This window comes from Curcuma longa, chromosome 5 (assembly GCF_044706935.1).
Source record: "Curcuma longa cultivar G26 ecotype Majalengka, Jawa Barat chromosome 5, ITB_CL_G26_1.1, whole genome shotgun sequence".
NCBI lineage: Eukaryota > Viridiplantae > Streptophyta > Magnoliopsida > Zingiberales > Zingiberaceae > Curcuma > Curcuma longa.
The window spans coordinates 8,613,065-8,631,039 of NC_133865.1; the positions used below are offsets into that span (position 1 = coordinate 8,613,065).

The window sequence follows — 17,975 nt, forward strand, 5'->3', positions numbered from 1 at the left end:
AGAGTCTACTACCAAAACAGCACCTCAGCCAAAAAATATATGTTGCTAAGACTTAAATCGTTACGGCACCTCAGTCAATAAATACATGTTGCTAAGAAGACTCGAATCTGGAACCTCAAGCAATACACGTCTCCATGCTTACCACTTGGGATAAGACACTTCAAACAAAACTGTAGTGGGTAAATTTTTTTTAGTGACCGACCTCACCGTCATAAAATAATAATAAAGCGTGAGAGAGTATTCGAAGATAAAAAAATAATAATAAAATGCGCACATTTATTTCCATATCATTAAATCCTTAGCCATAGAGAAAAGATGGAAAAGTCTACTTAATTACAATCTTCTACACCTGAATTGTGGTAAAAAATATCACATAAAATCTATTATTTGGAGTGTTTAGTTAAATTGGCACTTCCTAATTAATTTTATCTAGTTTAAAGTATCGATTAAATTTAGCTGGATCACGTTTGATTTTGTCAGTATGTAATTTATTAGAAGTTTAATTATGCATATAATAAATAAAATATAGTCATTTGATGACTAATCAACTATAGTAATGTGCTCTATAATATAATATTTTAATGAACTTCCCGGAGAAGTCCGCCATCAAGGAAGGAAGAAGACGGAGAAGAAGAGTCTTTCTACATATAACAAGGAACAAGACGTCCCTCATGATAAATAAGAGAATTAACAAGTCTTCTATTCGATGGCGAGGATGGAGGAGAAGAGGGAAGGAGGCGCCGGCAACCCGCTTCTGAAGGGAGGGCCGCGGAAGGGAGGCTACCACCACGGCTTCTCGGCGGCGCAGGTGGGGGTGCTTTCTGCGATTTGCGAGGCCCTCATCCCTCCCATGGATCCGGAGAAGGCCGCCGAGCACGTCGTCGCCGGAGGCAAAGAGGTCAAAGAGGAACAAGGCCGTCGGAAGTCGATCGAGGCCTTCTGCTATGCCTCCGGCGGCGACGCCCCTGTCCCAGACGAGGTCCTTAATTCTTCTTCTTCATCATCATCTGTACTGTATATTGTCTATGGAAATAGAGCACGATATTTCCGTTGTTCTTCAGCTCTCTGTTCTACATAGATCAATATATTTTTATATCCAACAGTGTTTAACAGTTTCTAAACGATCTTTTCCGTGATAATCTCTCTTTCTCTTTCATAAACTTTGACCATTCTCACTTTTTTAATTATTATTTCTTAACAGTTTCTTTTTTTTAATCAAAAACTTGTATTTTCTATTACCAACTTGTCTTCCTCTGAGTTCGTTGTTTTCTTTGTTCTTTAGTGTTAAATACGCACACTTTTTTTTTCTTCTGTTTTGTTTGCTCTCTTCTCTTTGACTATTAACGCCAGCTGCAACTTGATTTCTGTCTACATTTATTCGAACTGAAACTCATTGATTTTAACCATTTTCTTTGTTCTTTAGTGTTAAATTCTTAGTTCAGATTGATCGCTGTTGATTGTGTGGGAGGTGCAGGTTGCAGAGCTCCTGGTGAAGAGAAGCCAAGCGAAGGCCATTGTGCTGGTTAAGCTGGTTCTCTTTCTCCTTGCTACGAGACTGGGAACACTACTCCTCTGTGGAACTCTGTGCTTGAGTTCCAGTTTCCCCTTCATCCAAAAGTTCTCAGAAATGACTTCAGAAAATAGAGAACAAGTCCTGAAGAAATGGAACAGGCAGAAGCATCTTACATTTCTTAGAATGGTCTTCGTTCTTCTCAAGACCTTCAGCCATTTCACCTTCTACTCTCTGGTACTCATTAATTCCGCAATTTTTTTTTGTTTAAGATAGTCCGGATTTGATTGATAGTTGTGCATGCATAATGATCAGTTTTTGATATCTACAGATTGATGAAGACTCGCAGAATCTAACATGGAATGCAATTGGATACAGCAATGTTAATGTCTCATCTGAGAAATCATCAGTAGAATCTGAGACGGAGAGGCCGCTGGAGAAAGGAATCATAGAAACCATGCACAAAACAGACTCCTCTCTCCTTCAATCTCTTATCCAAAAGGGTTTAAAAGTCACTGAATCCCCCCACGATCTCACAGTCGAGTGCGACGCAGTCATCGTGGGTTCCGGTTGCGGAGGCGGCGTCGCGGCAGCGGTTCTCGCAGGGGCCGGCCACAAGGTCGTGGTGATTGAGAAAGGCGAGTACTACACGTCAAAGGATTACACCGGCCTTGAAGGTCCTTCCACGGCGCAGTTGTACGAGTCCGGTGGAATCATGAGCTCCGACGAGGGGAACGTGATGCTTTTGGCCGGATCGACGGTGGGGGGTGGCACGGCGGTGAACTGGTCCGCCTGCATCCGGACGCCGCCGGCCGTGCTCAGGGAGTGGGCGGAGGAGCGCCAGCTTCCTCTGTTCGCGAGCGCAGAGTACGAGTCCACCATGGACGCCGTTTGTGAGAGGCTCGGCGTCACGGAGAACTGCGTCCGTGAGGGATTCCAGAATCAAGTTCTTCGAAAAGGATGTAAAAATCTCGGTCTCGAAGTCGTTCCGGTGGCAAGGAACTCGCCGAGCGATCACTTCTGCGGCAGCTGCTGCTACGGTTGCAGGGCCGGCGAGAAGCGCGGCACAGACACGACTTGGCTGGTCGACGCCGTCAACCACGGCGCAGTCGTCGTCTCTGCATGCAAAGCCGAGCGATTCATCCTTGAAAAGGGCAAGAAAGGGAACAAGAAGAAGAGATGTTTGGGATTGATAGCGGCGAGCATGAACGAGGCCATCACCAAAACTCTCAAATTCAAAGCTAAGGTGACGATCGCGGCCTGCGGGGCCCTCTCCACGCCGCCATTAATGTCGGCGAGCGGTCTCACCAATCGCCACATCGGCAAAAACCTTCACCTCCACCCGGTGGCGCTCGCTTGGGGTTACTTCCCGGAATCTGTATCCGATCTCAAAGGCAAGATCTTCGAAGGCGGGATCATCACGTCGCTGCACAAGGTGAAGCCAGGAGTGATCGTGGAGACGCCGGCTCTTGGGCCTGCGTCGTTCGCCACCGTGTTCCCGTGGGTATCGGGCCAAGCCATGAAACAGAGCATGCTGCGCTACGGTCGCACCGCGCACCTCTTCGCCCTCGTTCGAGATCGCGGCTCGGGAGAAATCCAAGCGGAGAAGCGAATCACGTACGAACTGAACGAGCCCGACAAGGAGAACCTAAAGGGAGGTTTAAGGACTGCTCTTAGAATCTTGGTCGCCGCCGGCGCCGTCGAGGTAATTAAAACCGTAGTCGATCAAAAGATCAAATGTTGATAAAACATAAATTCTAAAGATCAAATTTTGGTTTAACAGGTCGGGACGCATAGAAGCGACGGGCAAAAGATGAAGTGCAAGGGGGTGAAGGAAGAAGAGCTGGAGGAGTTCTTAGACACGGTGGGCGTCGCCAGCGGGCCGATCGCGAGGGAGGAAGTTTGGAGCATGTTGAGCTCGGCGCATCAGATGGGGAGTTGCAGGATGGGGGCGACGGAGGACGACGGAGGGGTGGATGAGAAGGGGGAGAGTTGGGAGGCGGCGGGGTTGTTTGTGTGCGACGGGAGTGTGATTCCGACGGCGATCGGGGTGAATCCGATGATCACTATTCAATCCGTATCTTACTGCATCTCGAAGAGGATCGCGGAGCAGTTGAAGGGGAATCATGAATAATAATGGAATCTTGTATGAAAAATCAAAATATTTGCCTTTGTTTAAATATTTACCCTTGAATTAATAAGTGAGCAATAAGCAAAAGTAAATGTAATATTCTAAACTCGGAGGGGAGAAAAAAAAGTAATTTTATTTAAATAAATAAATAAAATAAAATAATTGGATCTCGAGTGCTCCACTGAGGAGAAAACGACGACCCTTCGCTTCGCTGCACACGCCTCGAAACCAAATCAAATCCATGGCGTCTCTTCCGCCTCCAGATCCAATGGCATCTCCTCCTCTTCCTACTGCCGCCCCTCACCCTTCTCTGCTGATTGAGATCGGACCCGACGGCATAGCCAGAGAGTCCCCCGTTATTGCCTACACCGAGAGGGTATCCTATATTTTCCTTCAGATTTATCTTCATCTCATCGATTGATCTTGATTTGACAATCCTCGATGCTCAAGATTGCTAACATTACAGATCATTGAGGCAGAGAAGCTCCAGTTGAAGAGGTATCCTGAATCTGAAACATTTCTTTAAACCTTTACGTTCCAGAAGATTGGTTGTCTTTTCAATCGATTTCATAATTGTGGAGGAATTTTCAAGGAATGTGATTTAGATTCTAGCAGGAAGGACAAAAAATTGAGGCATTTTTGTAGGTCTTTCGTCCGAGGTCAAATAGGGAGTTGATAGAACTTTGTTGAGGAAGTTAAAGTCTTGGGAGGAAAATTTTTAAGTTCAGCAATTGGAGGTAATTAAGGGTTGCCACTTTATGTGCTGTTGAAGTTTTGGCTGGTGAAAAGGGGTTATGAACATTTGGGGAATGAATAGAACTCAAATATTTGTTTGTCTAGAGTAATCTAAAAGTCAATGCGAATTTGGGTAACTTCAGATTAGACAATGGGAATGTGGAATTTTTGCTTTTTTTCCCTTCTTTTTTTTTGATATATTGGTTTTCTTATTTTATTAACATTCAAGGTAGATAGGCCACATTTGGAATTGTCAGGTTATGTGTGTCAGTGTTTAAGGATTCAAGATGAATTGATGATAACCTCTGCTCTGCTAAGATGAATATATTATAACCTTTAAGACGATTCAAAAGGTCAACTGAATACTTGTGGGTGACACAGTTTAAATGTCACCTTGTGGGTGACAATTAAAGTATTGGATAACTCACATATTCTAGGAATTTTGTTTTGAATGTAGTTTTCTGAAAAACAATGAACTGAAGGCCTCTTGAATTGATGATATGCAACATATGATACTTGGTAATGCCTTTGTAAATAGTACTGCTTTTAGATCCTTTCAAATGAATGATATGCTGCGTGTTATGCATAGGATGATTCCTAGTTTCATATTGTTAATCAATGGTTAAAATTAAACAAACATGAGTGCCATTTTGAAAATGTACAAATTTTTCAGTCTCCTAATCTTCCACTAAATCAATTGAGGCTACCCTGAAGACTAGTAGTTCGACATGTCAGGTGTTCCTGACATATTTTATCTTAGACATGAGTTTGTCTTGCATTTGTGTTTTCAATGAAGCAACCCTTTCAGTATTACTTCTCTGTTTCTTCAGTAAATTTCTTGGAGGGCCCTGCTGTGGTTAAACATTTGTTTTATTTCTCAGGTATATCCAAGAAAACTATTCAAAGATACGAGAAGTAGAACGTGAATTTGAGAGTCTTACTTTGGAGTTGAAACTTACAGCTGGGCCAAAGAAAGCAGGTTTTTTCATTTCCAGATTATCTAGGACAGGAGTTATTCATTCTTGTAACTTAGCTTCTAAATTAAGTCTTCTTGTATGTTTTATTGCTTGAAATTGTTGTCCTTAAGCACTTGAGCATTTGCGCAAGAAGATTGAATTATCTACTGAGAAGATACATGCCGCTAAACATCAGGAAGAACAAGCAAAAAAGGTTAGTTTCAACTGAAGTGCAACACTTGTAATTGTGCTTCTTGCTTATTAAACTAATCTGCCTATGTGAGTGTTCTATTTTCATGGTAGATTATGTTGACTAATCAAATTCAGGCAGAGAATAGGATGATTTTTGTGCCCCTGTCAATTCTTTTATTTAGGGCCTTAGTGTGTCTTGTATTATATATAATTTACTTTTTATCTTCATTGGGATCAAGGTGGTTGCCAATAATTTCTAGAAAAACTTTGGTTTAATGATTCCTTCTATTAACTGTCTTTTTTAATGTTTAACAGCCACAAATTTCAATTATCTGCTAAACATCCAGGGTCTATGATTAGATTTACTTTAATAGCAGTCTTTTCCTGGGAAGGAAATTTTTCTGGTCATATAATAGATAATATTAGTTACAAAAAAATAGGGATGAGTGAACACCTAGAATCTGTCATTAGCTAATAATATATTTTGCAGGTCTTTAGCTGGTATTGTAGTTCTGCTGCTTCCATATCTTGCAAAAGGAAAAGCTCTAGCATGTTGGCTATCAGTTTCTATGGCAGAGTTACATAGTCCACATTGGTTATCTGGATTATGTTTTTTCTGCAGTTGTATGAACCCTGACCATTTGGTTTACTCGTACTGTTCCTGTCATCGACCATAACTCTGGAGCTCACAAGCTCAAATATGCCACTTGCTGAGCCTTCCTATGCAGTCAGATCTGGTTGACATTATGTGGGTTAATCGCGATAAGCAAGTGTTGTAGTTCAGTAATGTCAATTCTCTGAACTGTTGGCACTATTTTCCACAACCAAACCTGGTCATCTTTTCTGATTGCATCTCAAATCTGCAGAATTGTATGACATGATGGTGCATCTCTACCGATAATGGTTTGTTTGATAATCCATAGCCAGGAATCAGTTGGTTGAGATGCAGTCAATTGGTACCTCCTGGAGCAAGGATGGAGTGTGACTACTATCTCTGCCCGTGCCATGCTACTATCTGGAGCTAATCTTCACGACATTGTGAGTGTGAATGTCTTTGATACATAGCCTACCTTCATCTTTGGCACTGGATAGCTGGGACCAAGCCACCAAGCAGTCGGTACCTTGGGCAGTTTATTAACCTATCCAAGGGAATTCCTGGTTTGATCTGTTTCCTATATGATCCATTTTGGTATGTTGTCCATTTGAAATATAAGAAGGCACTGCTGTAAGGACACTATTCACTAGTTAGGACCTTGATGCCAATCTTATATCGTGCCTACTCACAATATAGTTGTCCTTGCAGAATAATGTCTCATCTGCGAACTTTTAGCATTATTACTCCATCACCAATGATCTCCTATGCCATCCTGCAGAAACGTTCTAAGATCTTTGGAGGTTTGCTACCGTTGAGGAAGGAGAGAATGGTGCTAAGGAGTCTCCTTTGATGATGAGCAGTCATAGTATTAGTTAATTTTACTTCCGACTTGGGAGTCATGATAGCTATAACATTTCATCTGAAGAGGAAACAATACAACTTAATCGGGATTGTTAATTTGTATCTTTAGTAGTCCAACTATGTAGATAAAATGGCCAGATTTGTTAGAAAGTCAAAGGAATATGTAGTTCAAAACCTATCATTTTAATTGACCTCAATATTGATTATTGCTGGTTCCAGAGGTTTCATGCAGTTCCATTTTCATTTTCTGGCTCCAGTGTTCATGCTCATTTGATAGTTAACTGTTTAGAAATTTCCAATGTTGAGAGTTAACTAGCACTTAAAAGACGGGAAGGTTTCTCATCGTTACTTTCTAGTATTAAACATCCTTCAAGGATAAACTAATTTCAGCATCTTAGGCTTGGGAAGCTGCAGCTCAAACTGTTAAAGACGAGGAGGCAATCAAGCTGAAGCTTTGTGATGATCTGAACCAGCTGGTACTGTTTATTCTTTCTAGTTCAGATCGGCATATTTGCTTCAACTATTCTTTTTTTGAATCATCTTGATGCACAATGAATAGGTCCAAGAAAGCACCAGCACTCAGTTTTTAAGATTGGAGGAGCTAAAAAGACGATTGGAAGCTCTCAACCCCAGCAGAATTTCTTCTGATGCTCCAGTATGGCTCCGTTCCTGACCCTTCATGATTTTCTACATTTCAAGAGCATCCTCATTAGAATGCATCGGTTTTTTGAATTTCCCTTCATGATGATTGCCAGGATGGAAAAATGATGCAGCAGACACCTAGTAATGCCGTAGGGCTCCCAACTGCAGCGAATCAATCAACACCCTCTAGACTTCCCGATGCAAATGCTGCAGCTAGTAGCAGCGGGCCAGCATCATCCGACGCAAAGAATCAACTAGTTACTGAAGCGAAAGATAAGAAGAGAGTCATTAACTCTGGAAGAGCAAAGGGCAACATGCTCTTGTCAAAGGGAAGAGGATCCGGGTCTGGCTGGACCGGATCTGGGTTCGACGTCGACAGTGGCATGTAAGGGACGGTTGATTTTAGAGCAGAAGATGAATCGAAGAATAAAATGACAGGGAGGTTAGTCCGAAGATCTCCATCTCTTTGCACCTCGATTTTTAACTAAATGTGTTCTGGCTCCTAATGATTGTCTGGGAAATCTGTGTCCCAACTCCCAATGGGATAGCGTAGGGTAATAGTTACTGAATATACGTAGTGCAAGTGCATTTCTTTGTTGATTGTTAAGTCATAGTGAACTTAATTTCTTTCTTTTTTCCAATCTCTTTTAACCTGCTGAAATAGTACAAAACCTTTAAGTTAATATGCATGATTTAGAGTGTGTTTATTTGGTGGGTGGAAAGGAATCAACAATCTTATTTGACTTGGGCTGTTGGGCATTACCATGAGACTTGCACGTGCGCCCATGTGACTCGCCGTCCACTGATGTCTTCTTAATTTTCTTTATCAATCAATCATAAAATGTATATTCAAATCATAATTAGCTAGCGTTTCCCACCACCGGTTCGATAGGCAAATGTCATGTGGTATCATATGAGAATCATGTGCAATGATAAGAGTGAGGATTAATAATCCCCTTATTCAACTCACCATTCCCTTAGATTGTTCAACAATTTGTACTTCTTTTATTACTGGCAAACCTAATCGCATTAAATTAATTTCCATATGATTCAATTAGTTAATCACCTCTTCCAAATTGTTAGTGAGACAGTTTAAGTTTTTATTCAAATTCCTTCTAATCTAATTAACCGATAAGATAACTAATTACTTCACTTAATTTTTACCTTTATATATATATATATATATATCTCTGATGGCCGGCATGAGATAGCATTGCCGAAGCGAGACGAAATGCAGACGGAAGAGAGCGAGTACGGAAGAAGACACGCCTCGCAGTGCATGCCGCGGCTATGGCGGAAGCCTTCGCCGGCGCCGGCGCCGGCGTCCATCCTGGAGCGCTTCCGGGAGGCGGTGTTCAAGCTCATGATGCTGTCGGCCGTCTCCAAGGGCGCCACCGCGCGCCGCGCCGCCCGGCGACGAGAGATGCCGGAGGAGGCGGCGGCCGCACGGCAGCGTCTCCGGCTGGCGCCCGACTCGTACCGCAGCGAGGCCGTGGAAGACTGCATCGAGTTCTTCAAGCGGTCGGCGGCGGCCAACGGCGACAAGGGCCCCGGAGTCCCGGAGGAGCCCTTGGAGGTCATGTGAGAGAGTTGTCTTCCTTCCTTCTTTTGGAGGAGCCCCCCGGCCGCCGTCGTTAATTTCCGGCCGATTGTGCACATCCAACTCAAAAGTTAAAGATTTCGTCGGAAATTATCCAGTGGAAAAATATGTTCATAGGATTTTCCTTGGGTTACATATGTATGCATTTCAGTTAGATTAGGACGGAATCATTTCAGCAAAGGTGGTATTTATCATCCTAGTAGTTTTACACGATCGATCCTACGACTATTTATGAGGAGATAAATTGAAAAACTATAGTTGACCACTACAAAAAAGATATTGACTTAGCTTTATCAATTCGATCTTTCTCCATTTCGAAAAGTCTGTCCAATCATAACCAACTCAATTATGAAACAAAAAAATTAACAGTTGTGTGAGCACATTGACATATAATGGCATGTGAATGGAAAAGATTTATTATATGTTTTATTCATACCGAATTGATGGATAAGGATTGTTATATACTATTTATTTATTAATCAATTTAAAGTTGTTTTATTCAATTAAATAGTTTTTTTTTGACCGACAAAAAATCATAGATTATGACGAGAATCATGAATAAAATCTAGATTTCAACTCTAACTTTTGAAGGCTATTTTAAACCATAGTCTCTTATGATTCTTGCTAATAAAACTATATATATATATACACACACACGTTGCATTTAATTTAATTTTCACATTGCACTTTAAATGTAGATTTATAAGTAAAATTAAATTCTAATTTATCATTGTATTTATATTAATTATTTTCTTCATAATTTCAATTCTAATGTAAATTAATTATTTTGTCGATATTATGGGAAGGATATTTGCACACTATTTAATGGGTTAGCCCCGAATCGAGGCGTTCATCGCGGCTCATCGCGGCCACCACCCCGATTGCGGCGACAGATCGATGGAGGATGGCAGGATCCCGCTGGAGACTGGGAGGGCGGAGCGATCGGTGTGGCTGATGAAGTGCCCACCAGTCGTGTCGAGGTCGTGGCAAGCGTCCGCCGCCGGCTCCTCCACCTCCCCCAACCCTGTCGTTGCTAAGGTCGTCCTCTCCCTCGACCCCCTCCATCCTGACGATCCCTCCTCACTCCAGGTAAGTAAGTAAATTTCCACTATATGTATCACTTCCCCCTAATTTTTTTGCCCTTCGTGTGGTGCTTAGCACGCCGCCTGGGACTAGGGTTCTGAAAAAATTCAATTTTTTTTTTGCCGTCTGGAATTAGGTTTCCCGATTTACATTGTCTTGAAATTAGCACAAGGAATTGTAATCAGCAGTTGCAGTTTTATAAATTAGCGTTTCTTTCTTTGTTCCATTTATAAGAACAGAACCATCCTTATAGTTGAGTAACTTAACGACAAAGAATTTACCGCACAGAACTTATGAAAAGGGGAGGTGTGTAAGATAATCTGAAAATCTACAATAAATTCACGAGAACAATAATTTAATTGATATTCGTAGTCATAACAAGAATACTGCAGTGATCATGGATCACTGAAACAAATTGAAGGCACACATGTAGAAATCTCATTTGATTGCAAAATCACACTAATTCATATGCAGTTTGTTTTTAAATTTGTATTCATGATCATAACAAGCGGAATGCAATTAACGTGGATCCTTATAATAAATTGAAGGTATAGGTGTACAAATCTCTTTTGATTGCAAAATCTCTCTAGACTTATCCTCACTGTATGCTAGGTTGTTGGAGAAGAAATAGTCATATTCAAATTGCTCATAACTAAGAGGAGATTGAGCCCCACAATTCAAGTTTGGACTTTATCTTATTTTACATTCTCATTAATTTGCAAAATATCATCTCCAAATACAGTGAGCCAAGGTTATTTGTTAATTTGAATGAGAGGACTAATTCATTAATTTATTTAGCCCAACCATCCAAAATACTTGCTCTTATTCATCTTAGCCTATGACTACTCTCCATTAACCCATAATTCATCATGTAAGAGTGAATTGAGGTGTCACAATGCCTTATGGGTTTGACTTTCTCATCAAGACCCATGTCCAACTCACAATCCAAAATATTGCTGATTGGTGACATCTAAAGTTCAATGGTAGCTAGTGCCATCAGGTAAGGAATCATTTTCAATCAACTCATTATGCATGATTAGATTGGTTTTGGTACCAATTTTCATAATCCATCAACGAGAGCATTGGCCCCACTAACTTGTTATGCCAACCATTGACTAAAAATGCCAACGCTCGAGCTAGTAATAGGTCATGCATCTTAGACTATAACTTTCTTCGTTAGCTCATAGTTCTCCATGTGGGACTTCATTAGAATGACACAAGACTTATCTTGGATATGAGTAATTAGTTCATCTAGTAATTATATGAAAAGATATATGTCTAGAATTAGTGCATGGTGTAAACTTATAGGTCTAGGAATTTCATTTGTTGCTCTCCTAAAGGTGTCAACTCTCTTAACACTAGTAAATAAATTATTACACTCTTTTATCTCATTGATATGTTGATCATATAATGCATTTTGTGCTAAAACTCACCACAATAATTATTTAGGGGCTATCATAAATTTTTTCCAGGTCAGTAATATTCAAGTTCAAAATCCTTATTTTTCTATTTTGTTGAACAAATGATGTCTAGATTTTGTCTTAAAATGGATTTGATGTCTCCAAAAAAAATTGTTTCTTCTCTTAATCATCTTTTCCTAAGATTCATAGGAGTAAGGATTGCTCATCAACTTTATTTCTTTATATTTTGAACAATGTTGTATGCCATTTTTATTCTTGTCAATTTGTTACCGAAAGATTCCATTCATCAGGCATCTTGCATGGACACACTTGTGCACCAATACATGTAGACTGGGAAAATCAGATTAAACTCTTTCCTCGGAGTACTTTCAGTCATTTTTTTTTGTTCTTCTTTATGTTTTTCTTCCATGTGATTCCATGATCATTAATGGTGACTTTTTTGGCATTGCCAAACTAGGTAGGTAATCTACATCCTGGGAAACTTTTGTAGCCCTTTGTATAGTAACCTTATGTTTCACTTTGCAGTTTAAGATGGAAATGGCTCAAACTGATTCTGCTAATACACCCAAGAGTTACACGCTGAATATGTTCAAAGATTTTGTTCCAATGTGTGTTTTTTCTGAATCAAACCAAGGTAAGCATATGTTAACATGTCTTTTAGTTCTTTTTGCACAAACCCATAACATTTTTTTTTGTCGGACTAAAGCCCTACATACAAATTCTCTGGTGGCACTACAAAGTACTACTGCTTTCAAGGGCTCTAACGTCTTTTAGAATCAATTATTTGCAAACATTAGGAACTAGTGAAGCATGCTAATAGAGTAGCGGCATGCTCGTACATATGTGACATTTTTTTGTCTACTGTCATTGCATGCATATTTGACTGAGTCTCATCACAAAAATAATTGTTAATGTAGGAAAGTTCTCACTAGAGGGAAAGGTAGAACACAAATTTGACATGGAACCTCACAGTGAAAATTTTGGGGATTATGGCAAATTGTGTCGTGAAAGGACAAACAAAGCTATGGTCAAAACGAGACAAGTCCAGGTTCATGCATTTAATTCTTGCCTAGTCATCTCATTCTATGACTCCTTTCTTTTTATTTGAAGCTAACTCCTTACTTTTTTCCCGCCAAATTTAAGGTAATTGACAATGATCATGGTGTGCTAATGAGGCCAATGCCTGGTATGGTTGGTCTAGTTCCATCTGGTTCAAAGGTAGCTTTATTCTTCTGTGTTAACTAACTTTGGAAAATAATTCATGTTTTATTTACTTGCCACATCATCTGATATTTCATTCCTTATTCGTTTATTGTATTGTTACATTGGCTTTGGTTTACCATTTCATATGTTTGGGTTTTAACAATTGTTGGATTGTGATTTCTCCTCTCTTTCGTACACCAGAGACTCAAATACTCTACAGGTGATGTGCCATTCTTTATTTGTTTATTGGTTCATATATAACCTTTCGTTTACCACATCACATGTTTAGAGTTTGACAAATGTTGGACGGTGATTTCTCCTCTTTTCTGTACACCTGAGACTCAATATTCTATTTGTGTTGCCTGATTCCTGTTATTTTCCATTAGAAAATCAGGAAGACTGTGTTTTAATACGTTTGCTACTTTCTTTTTTGTCTTGCATTCATACTATAATTTCTTTCTTCAAAATCTGATTCATTGGACGAATTACTACATTGGGTCAGTTGTCTATATTCAAATGTTTCTGTCACAAAAAATTTCTGATCACTTTATATGCCTAAAAGTTGTCATTCCTTTACATATGATGCTTTGACAGGATAAGAAAAAACTAACCCCATCCAAAGGATTGGATGCAAAACGGATACGCAAGGATAAACAAGAATTGGTGAACATTCTCTTTAAACTTTTTGAAAAGCAACCAAATTGGGCACTGAAGCAACTGGTTCAAGAGACTGACCAACCTGAGGTACTACTAACTTCAATAATTTTATGATTTTATCCAGATCCAAGCCTAAATGCTTCTTACATGGTACTCCAGTTCTTTGGTCAGTAACAGTTGACCGATCTATTTTTTCTAGACCACAGCAAAATCCATCCAGAGTGCTTCAGATAGTTCATGTTGCATAATGTTGTAGACCTACAGGGAATTGATAGCTAATATCTATCTCTTGCCTTATATCTTGCTATTATTTTAATATATCAACGACGATGGATGGTTCCGATGATCCATCTTGTGTTTGACATGTCTGCACGACTAAACACATTTGATGATAGCAATGATGTTTTTTCAGTTTCTCCTTCCCATTGTGCTGTTTTTCTGAGTAGTATATTCTATATTGAACAGCAATTCCTGAAAGAGATATTAAATGAGATTTGTGTCTACAACAAGAGAGGACCCAATCAAGGAACTCATGAGCTCAAAATGGAATACAAGAATTTCGAGGGAGCCGCCGACAATGAATGATGTTCCAGGTAATTGCTATTCTGGATGTTTTTATTTTTTTTTTTTTTTTATTATTATTATTATTATTATTATTATTTACTTTGGAAACATTTTCCCAAGGAGTAGGTAGTTTTAGATATTTTCATTTTGGTTTTTACATGATTTATAAGTCAGTTTATTGCTATTGAAGAATAAGATCCAAACAAAAATCAAAGAAGAAAAGAGATGTTGAAGAGTCATCATAATTCACCAGACTGAAATTCAATTTATTCAAAATTTCTTTATTAATTTGTTTGGGCGGACCTTGATCTTTGATTCACCACTACAACTTTACCTCATCCACCATCATTGATTCCTAGAAGTCGATATGGTTGGTTTTATTCTTTTGAAAAGAAGATTCACTCCAAGAATACAACTCTCCGTTATAGTTAGTTTGATGTGGATTCTATGTCAAGCAGGAGTTCAGCATTGCCTAGAAGAAGCATGGTGGATTCCTACTCCAGTCAGTTGCGCTTGCTTGTGTGGCAAGATCTTCAGGGTACTGACTAGATATCGCATGCTGCTTTTACAATAAACTTTGTCAGGGCTTGTATTCGTCGAATATTACTATATATTTTTGCTAAAAAAAGATACTGTGTCATTCACGTGTTGTTTGCGAACACCATAAATATTTTGGTTTAGTTCCATAACTGTCATTATTTTCTTCTCTGTCATACTGACCTTCAAATTTTTTAAATAATTAAGTTAAAATCTTTTGAAGAATAATTCTGTTAGAAACAATCATGTGGCACGTCAATTTTTTTTTATGAATTAACAGGTTGCAAGATGGTAAAGGCAACATTGAAAAAAATGAGATTATTGTATTGATGTTGTATATGATTAATCAATTCTGTAAAACAAAGGTGTTTGAAGGTGTTCTTGGGCTGGTGTTCGTCGGCTTTTGCTCCTCTCCTAGTCGATTCGATACTTCCGATTGCTTCCTCCCTCGCGTTCTCCGCCGTCCTTGTCCCGATCGTGCTCCACCGGCGGAGTTGCTGCTGCAGAGACACAACAGAGGAAGAAGAGAAAAATGTTGGCTTTCTCCGCCCTCGGAATTCCCTCGCCCTCTCTTCCTGCTGCTCGTTCCGCCGCCGAGAAGCCTTCGTCCAACTTCCTCTCCGCTCCGTGCCTCCGCAGCTCAGCCGGCCTCAGACCGCATCCCATCGGCCACCGGCCTCTCTTCTCCGTTCCCTCCGACGCCGTAGACAGCACCCAGCAGCCCCTCGCTGCCTTCGACGACTCTCTCTTCCGCCACGTATTTTCAGTCGCCCTTTTTGTTGGACGATTCACCAAATTATTGAAATTATTGGCATGGAAATGCACCTCAAAATCCAATCTTTTTTGTTATCGAATTCTCAAGTGCGATTTTTGTGCTCTTCCGTTTTGGAGTAACATCCTTTCGAAGAGCATGTTTAGATCTAACATTGTTTGATCTGAATCGCAGGCAGTGGTGAGCCGGGATGAAGCATTGGTGCTGTACGAAGACATGGTTCTGGGGCGCGTCTTCGAAGATATGTGCGCACAAATGTACTACCGGGGCAAGATGTTCGGCTTCGTCCACCTCTACAATGGACAGGAGGCCGTCTCCACCGGCTTCATCAAGCTCCTTGAGGCCCGGGACAGTGTTGTGAGCACTTACCGTGATCACGTCCACGCCATTAGCAAAGGTGTACCGCCTCGCGCTGTCACGGCCGAGCTCTTTGGCAAGGCCACCGGATGCTGCCACGGCCAAGGCGGCTCCATGCACATGTTTTCTGCACAACACCACCTCCTTGGCGGCTTCGCCTTCATCGGAAAAGGAGGCATTCCTGTGGCTACCGGAGCTGCTTTCTCTTCCAAGTACCGCCACGAGGTCCTCAAGGAACCTACCCCAAACGGGCTTGATGTTACCGTCACCTTCTTTGGTGATGGAACATGTAACAGTGGCCAATTCTTTGAGTGCCTCAACATGGCTCAGCTATGGAAGCTGCCTATAGTGGTTGTTGTCGAAAACAATCTGTGGGCAATAGGAATGTCCCACCTCCGAGCTACTTCTGACCAGAGATATGGAAGAAGGGACCGGTGTTTGGCATGCCCGGGGTGCATGTTGACAGCATGGATGTATTGAAGGTGCGGGAGGCAGCAATAGAAGCAATTGCACGGGCGAGAAGGGGCGAAGAACCCACGCTTGTTGAATGTGAGACATACTGATTTTGGGGGCACTCCCTTGCTGATCCTGATGAGCTCTGGAAGCCAGGTGAGATTGCTACTCTCCTTTCTGTGTGCAACACTATATAGTCATTGCATTTTTTATCCACTTTCTTTTTTTCTTTTTTTTCTGTGTTTGGATTCTTTGTCTATACAAACTGTTGAGCATATTTGTGAGCACTACATTTGTGGATGCACTTTTATGAGCACCTGCATAACAGTACCCACTTAGTATAATACTTCTTAGATGTTTCAAAAGAATGCTTAACTGGATAAGTAGTGAGGTTCTGTAACAAATATGTGTGAAAGATGAGTTCAAAAACTTTGTGTTTGCAATCTTAGAGTTAAATTGAGAGTCCGATATGAATTTTGTTGTCCACTGATTTCTCGACTTACAACTACTCTTGCACTATACTGGAATGAAAAGAGCTTCAAACTTGTAATTACTAAATTGATGGTATTTAGAGCAAGGGCTTGTTGAGAATTATGGGGACTTACTTTCTATTGGTAATTATGTTCCTTTTCCATTAAAGAAATCTTGTTCTCCTTGTATCCAGTATTGATTTATGTGTGTGCTTATTTGTAATATTTGATCTGATTGTGCCTTCTTTATCACATTATCGGAACTGTTCTTTTCCTATTGATGAAGGTTTTTGTTTTCCTAAAATTTCTCACTTCCGCCTATTTGCCTTGAGCTTCTCTTGTAGATATGGGTCAATTTGACTCACTTTTGGATGCAACTGTAGGTGTAATGTCATTAACTTGAATGTTTGTGTTTCACCAAAGAGTTAATTTGATTTTGTGACACTTTAAGAACTTCAATTAAACTATTTTTTCTAACATGCTGTAAAGATGAGCCATCTTCTTTGTTGAATGTTTATGCCATAAGTTTTGGACCGTATCTCGAATATATTCTAAGGTAACCAAACGGAAGCTTCAGTTTGGGATTATATTACATTGTCACAGTATGCACTTTATAGAGGCTGTTGCTGCACTTGGACTGAAATTTTGAACTTGTGACTCATTAGTTCTTCTCCTTTAGAAATAGTTTCAGTTGATTACTTGCAAATCTATTGCGTTTCGCCTCCTAAGAAATTTTCAGACCAACTACAATTTGAATGACTAAATCCCTTGCAGACGAGAAAGCACGTTATGCTGCAAGAGATCCTGTAGCAGCCTTAAGGAAATACATTCTTGATAAGGAACTTGCAAGTGAAGCTGAGTTGAAAGACATTGAGAAAAAGGTTGATGCTGTCGTTGAAGATATTGTGGAGTTTGCAGATTCAAGTCTACTCCCTCCACTGAGCTAGCTACTGGAAAATGTTTTTGCCGATCCCAAACGGTTCGGCATTGGGCCTGATGGGAAGTACAGATGCGAGGACCCTAAATTTACAGAAGGCAACGCACAGGTCTAAACCATTTGCATCACGGTTTGATTCCTTATGAAAGATCAATACGTCCTAATTCTATCAAAGTTCATTTCAGTTAACTCTACATCAGTGATAATTGCTGTATATTGCATGTTTGAAGCTTTCTTTATCTCCATCACTTACCAAAATGTGGTCTGTCATGTTTCAAAACCTCCAAGTGCTTTGAGTC

The 17,975-nt window shown here is 40.3% G+C and overlaps 3 protein-coding genes and 1 pseudogene across 3 annotated transcripts; all 4 read left to right on the plus strand.

Annotated features, from left to right (window-relative positions):
• Positions 1–599: 599 nt before the first annotated feature.
• LOC141828851 (long-chain-alcohol oxidase FAO2-like) lies at positions 600–3,748 on the plus strand. The gene is made up of 4 exons (XM_074716235.1): positions 600–979; positions 1,475–1,747; positions 1,842–3,215; positions 3,294–3,748. Exons 1-4 carry the CDS (start codon positions 707–709, stop codon positions 3,642–3,644), a joined length of 2,271 nt encoding a protein of 756 aa, XP_074572336.1. The 5' UTR covers positions 600–706; the 3' UTR covers positions 3,645–3,748.
• A 106-nt stretch (positions 3,749–3,854) lies between these two features.
• Positions 3,855–8,025, plus strand: LOC141830010 (uncharacterized). The gene is made up of 7 exons (XM_074717480.1): positions 3,855–4,017; positions 4,108–4,139; positions 5,258–5,355; positions 5,464–5,546; positions 7,379–7,456; positions 7,540–7,635; positions 7,736–8,025. Exons 1-7 carry the CDS (start codon positions 3,883–3,885, stop codon positions 8,009–8,011), a joined length of 798 nt encoding a protein of 265 aa, XP_074573581.1. The 5' UTR covers positions 3,855–3,882; the 3' UTR covers positions 8,012–8,025.
• Positions 8,026–10,070: 2,045 nt separating this feature from the next.
• On the plus strand, positions 10,071–14,863 carry LOC141829384 (uncharacterized). Its single transcript, XM_074716842.1, has 7 exons — positions 10,071–10,311; positions 12,252–12,360; positions 12,644–12,774; positions 12,870–12,944; positions 13,524–13,673; positions 14,052–14,179; positions 14,609–14,863. The coding sequence occupies exons 1-6, from the start codon at positions 10,120–10,122 to the stop codon at positions 14,169–14,171; spliced, it is 777 nt and encodes a 258-aa protein (XP_074572943.1). The 5' UTR covers positions 10,071–10,119; the 3' UTR covers positions 14,172–14,179; positions 14,609–14,863.
• Positions 14,864–15,219: 356 nt separating this feature from the next.
• Positions 15,220–17,879, plus strand: LOC141830115 (pyruvate dehydrogenase E1 component subunit alpha-3, chloroplastic-like; annotated as a pseudogene).
• Positions 17,880–17,975: the final 96 nt, after the last annotated feature.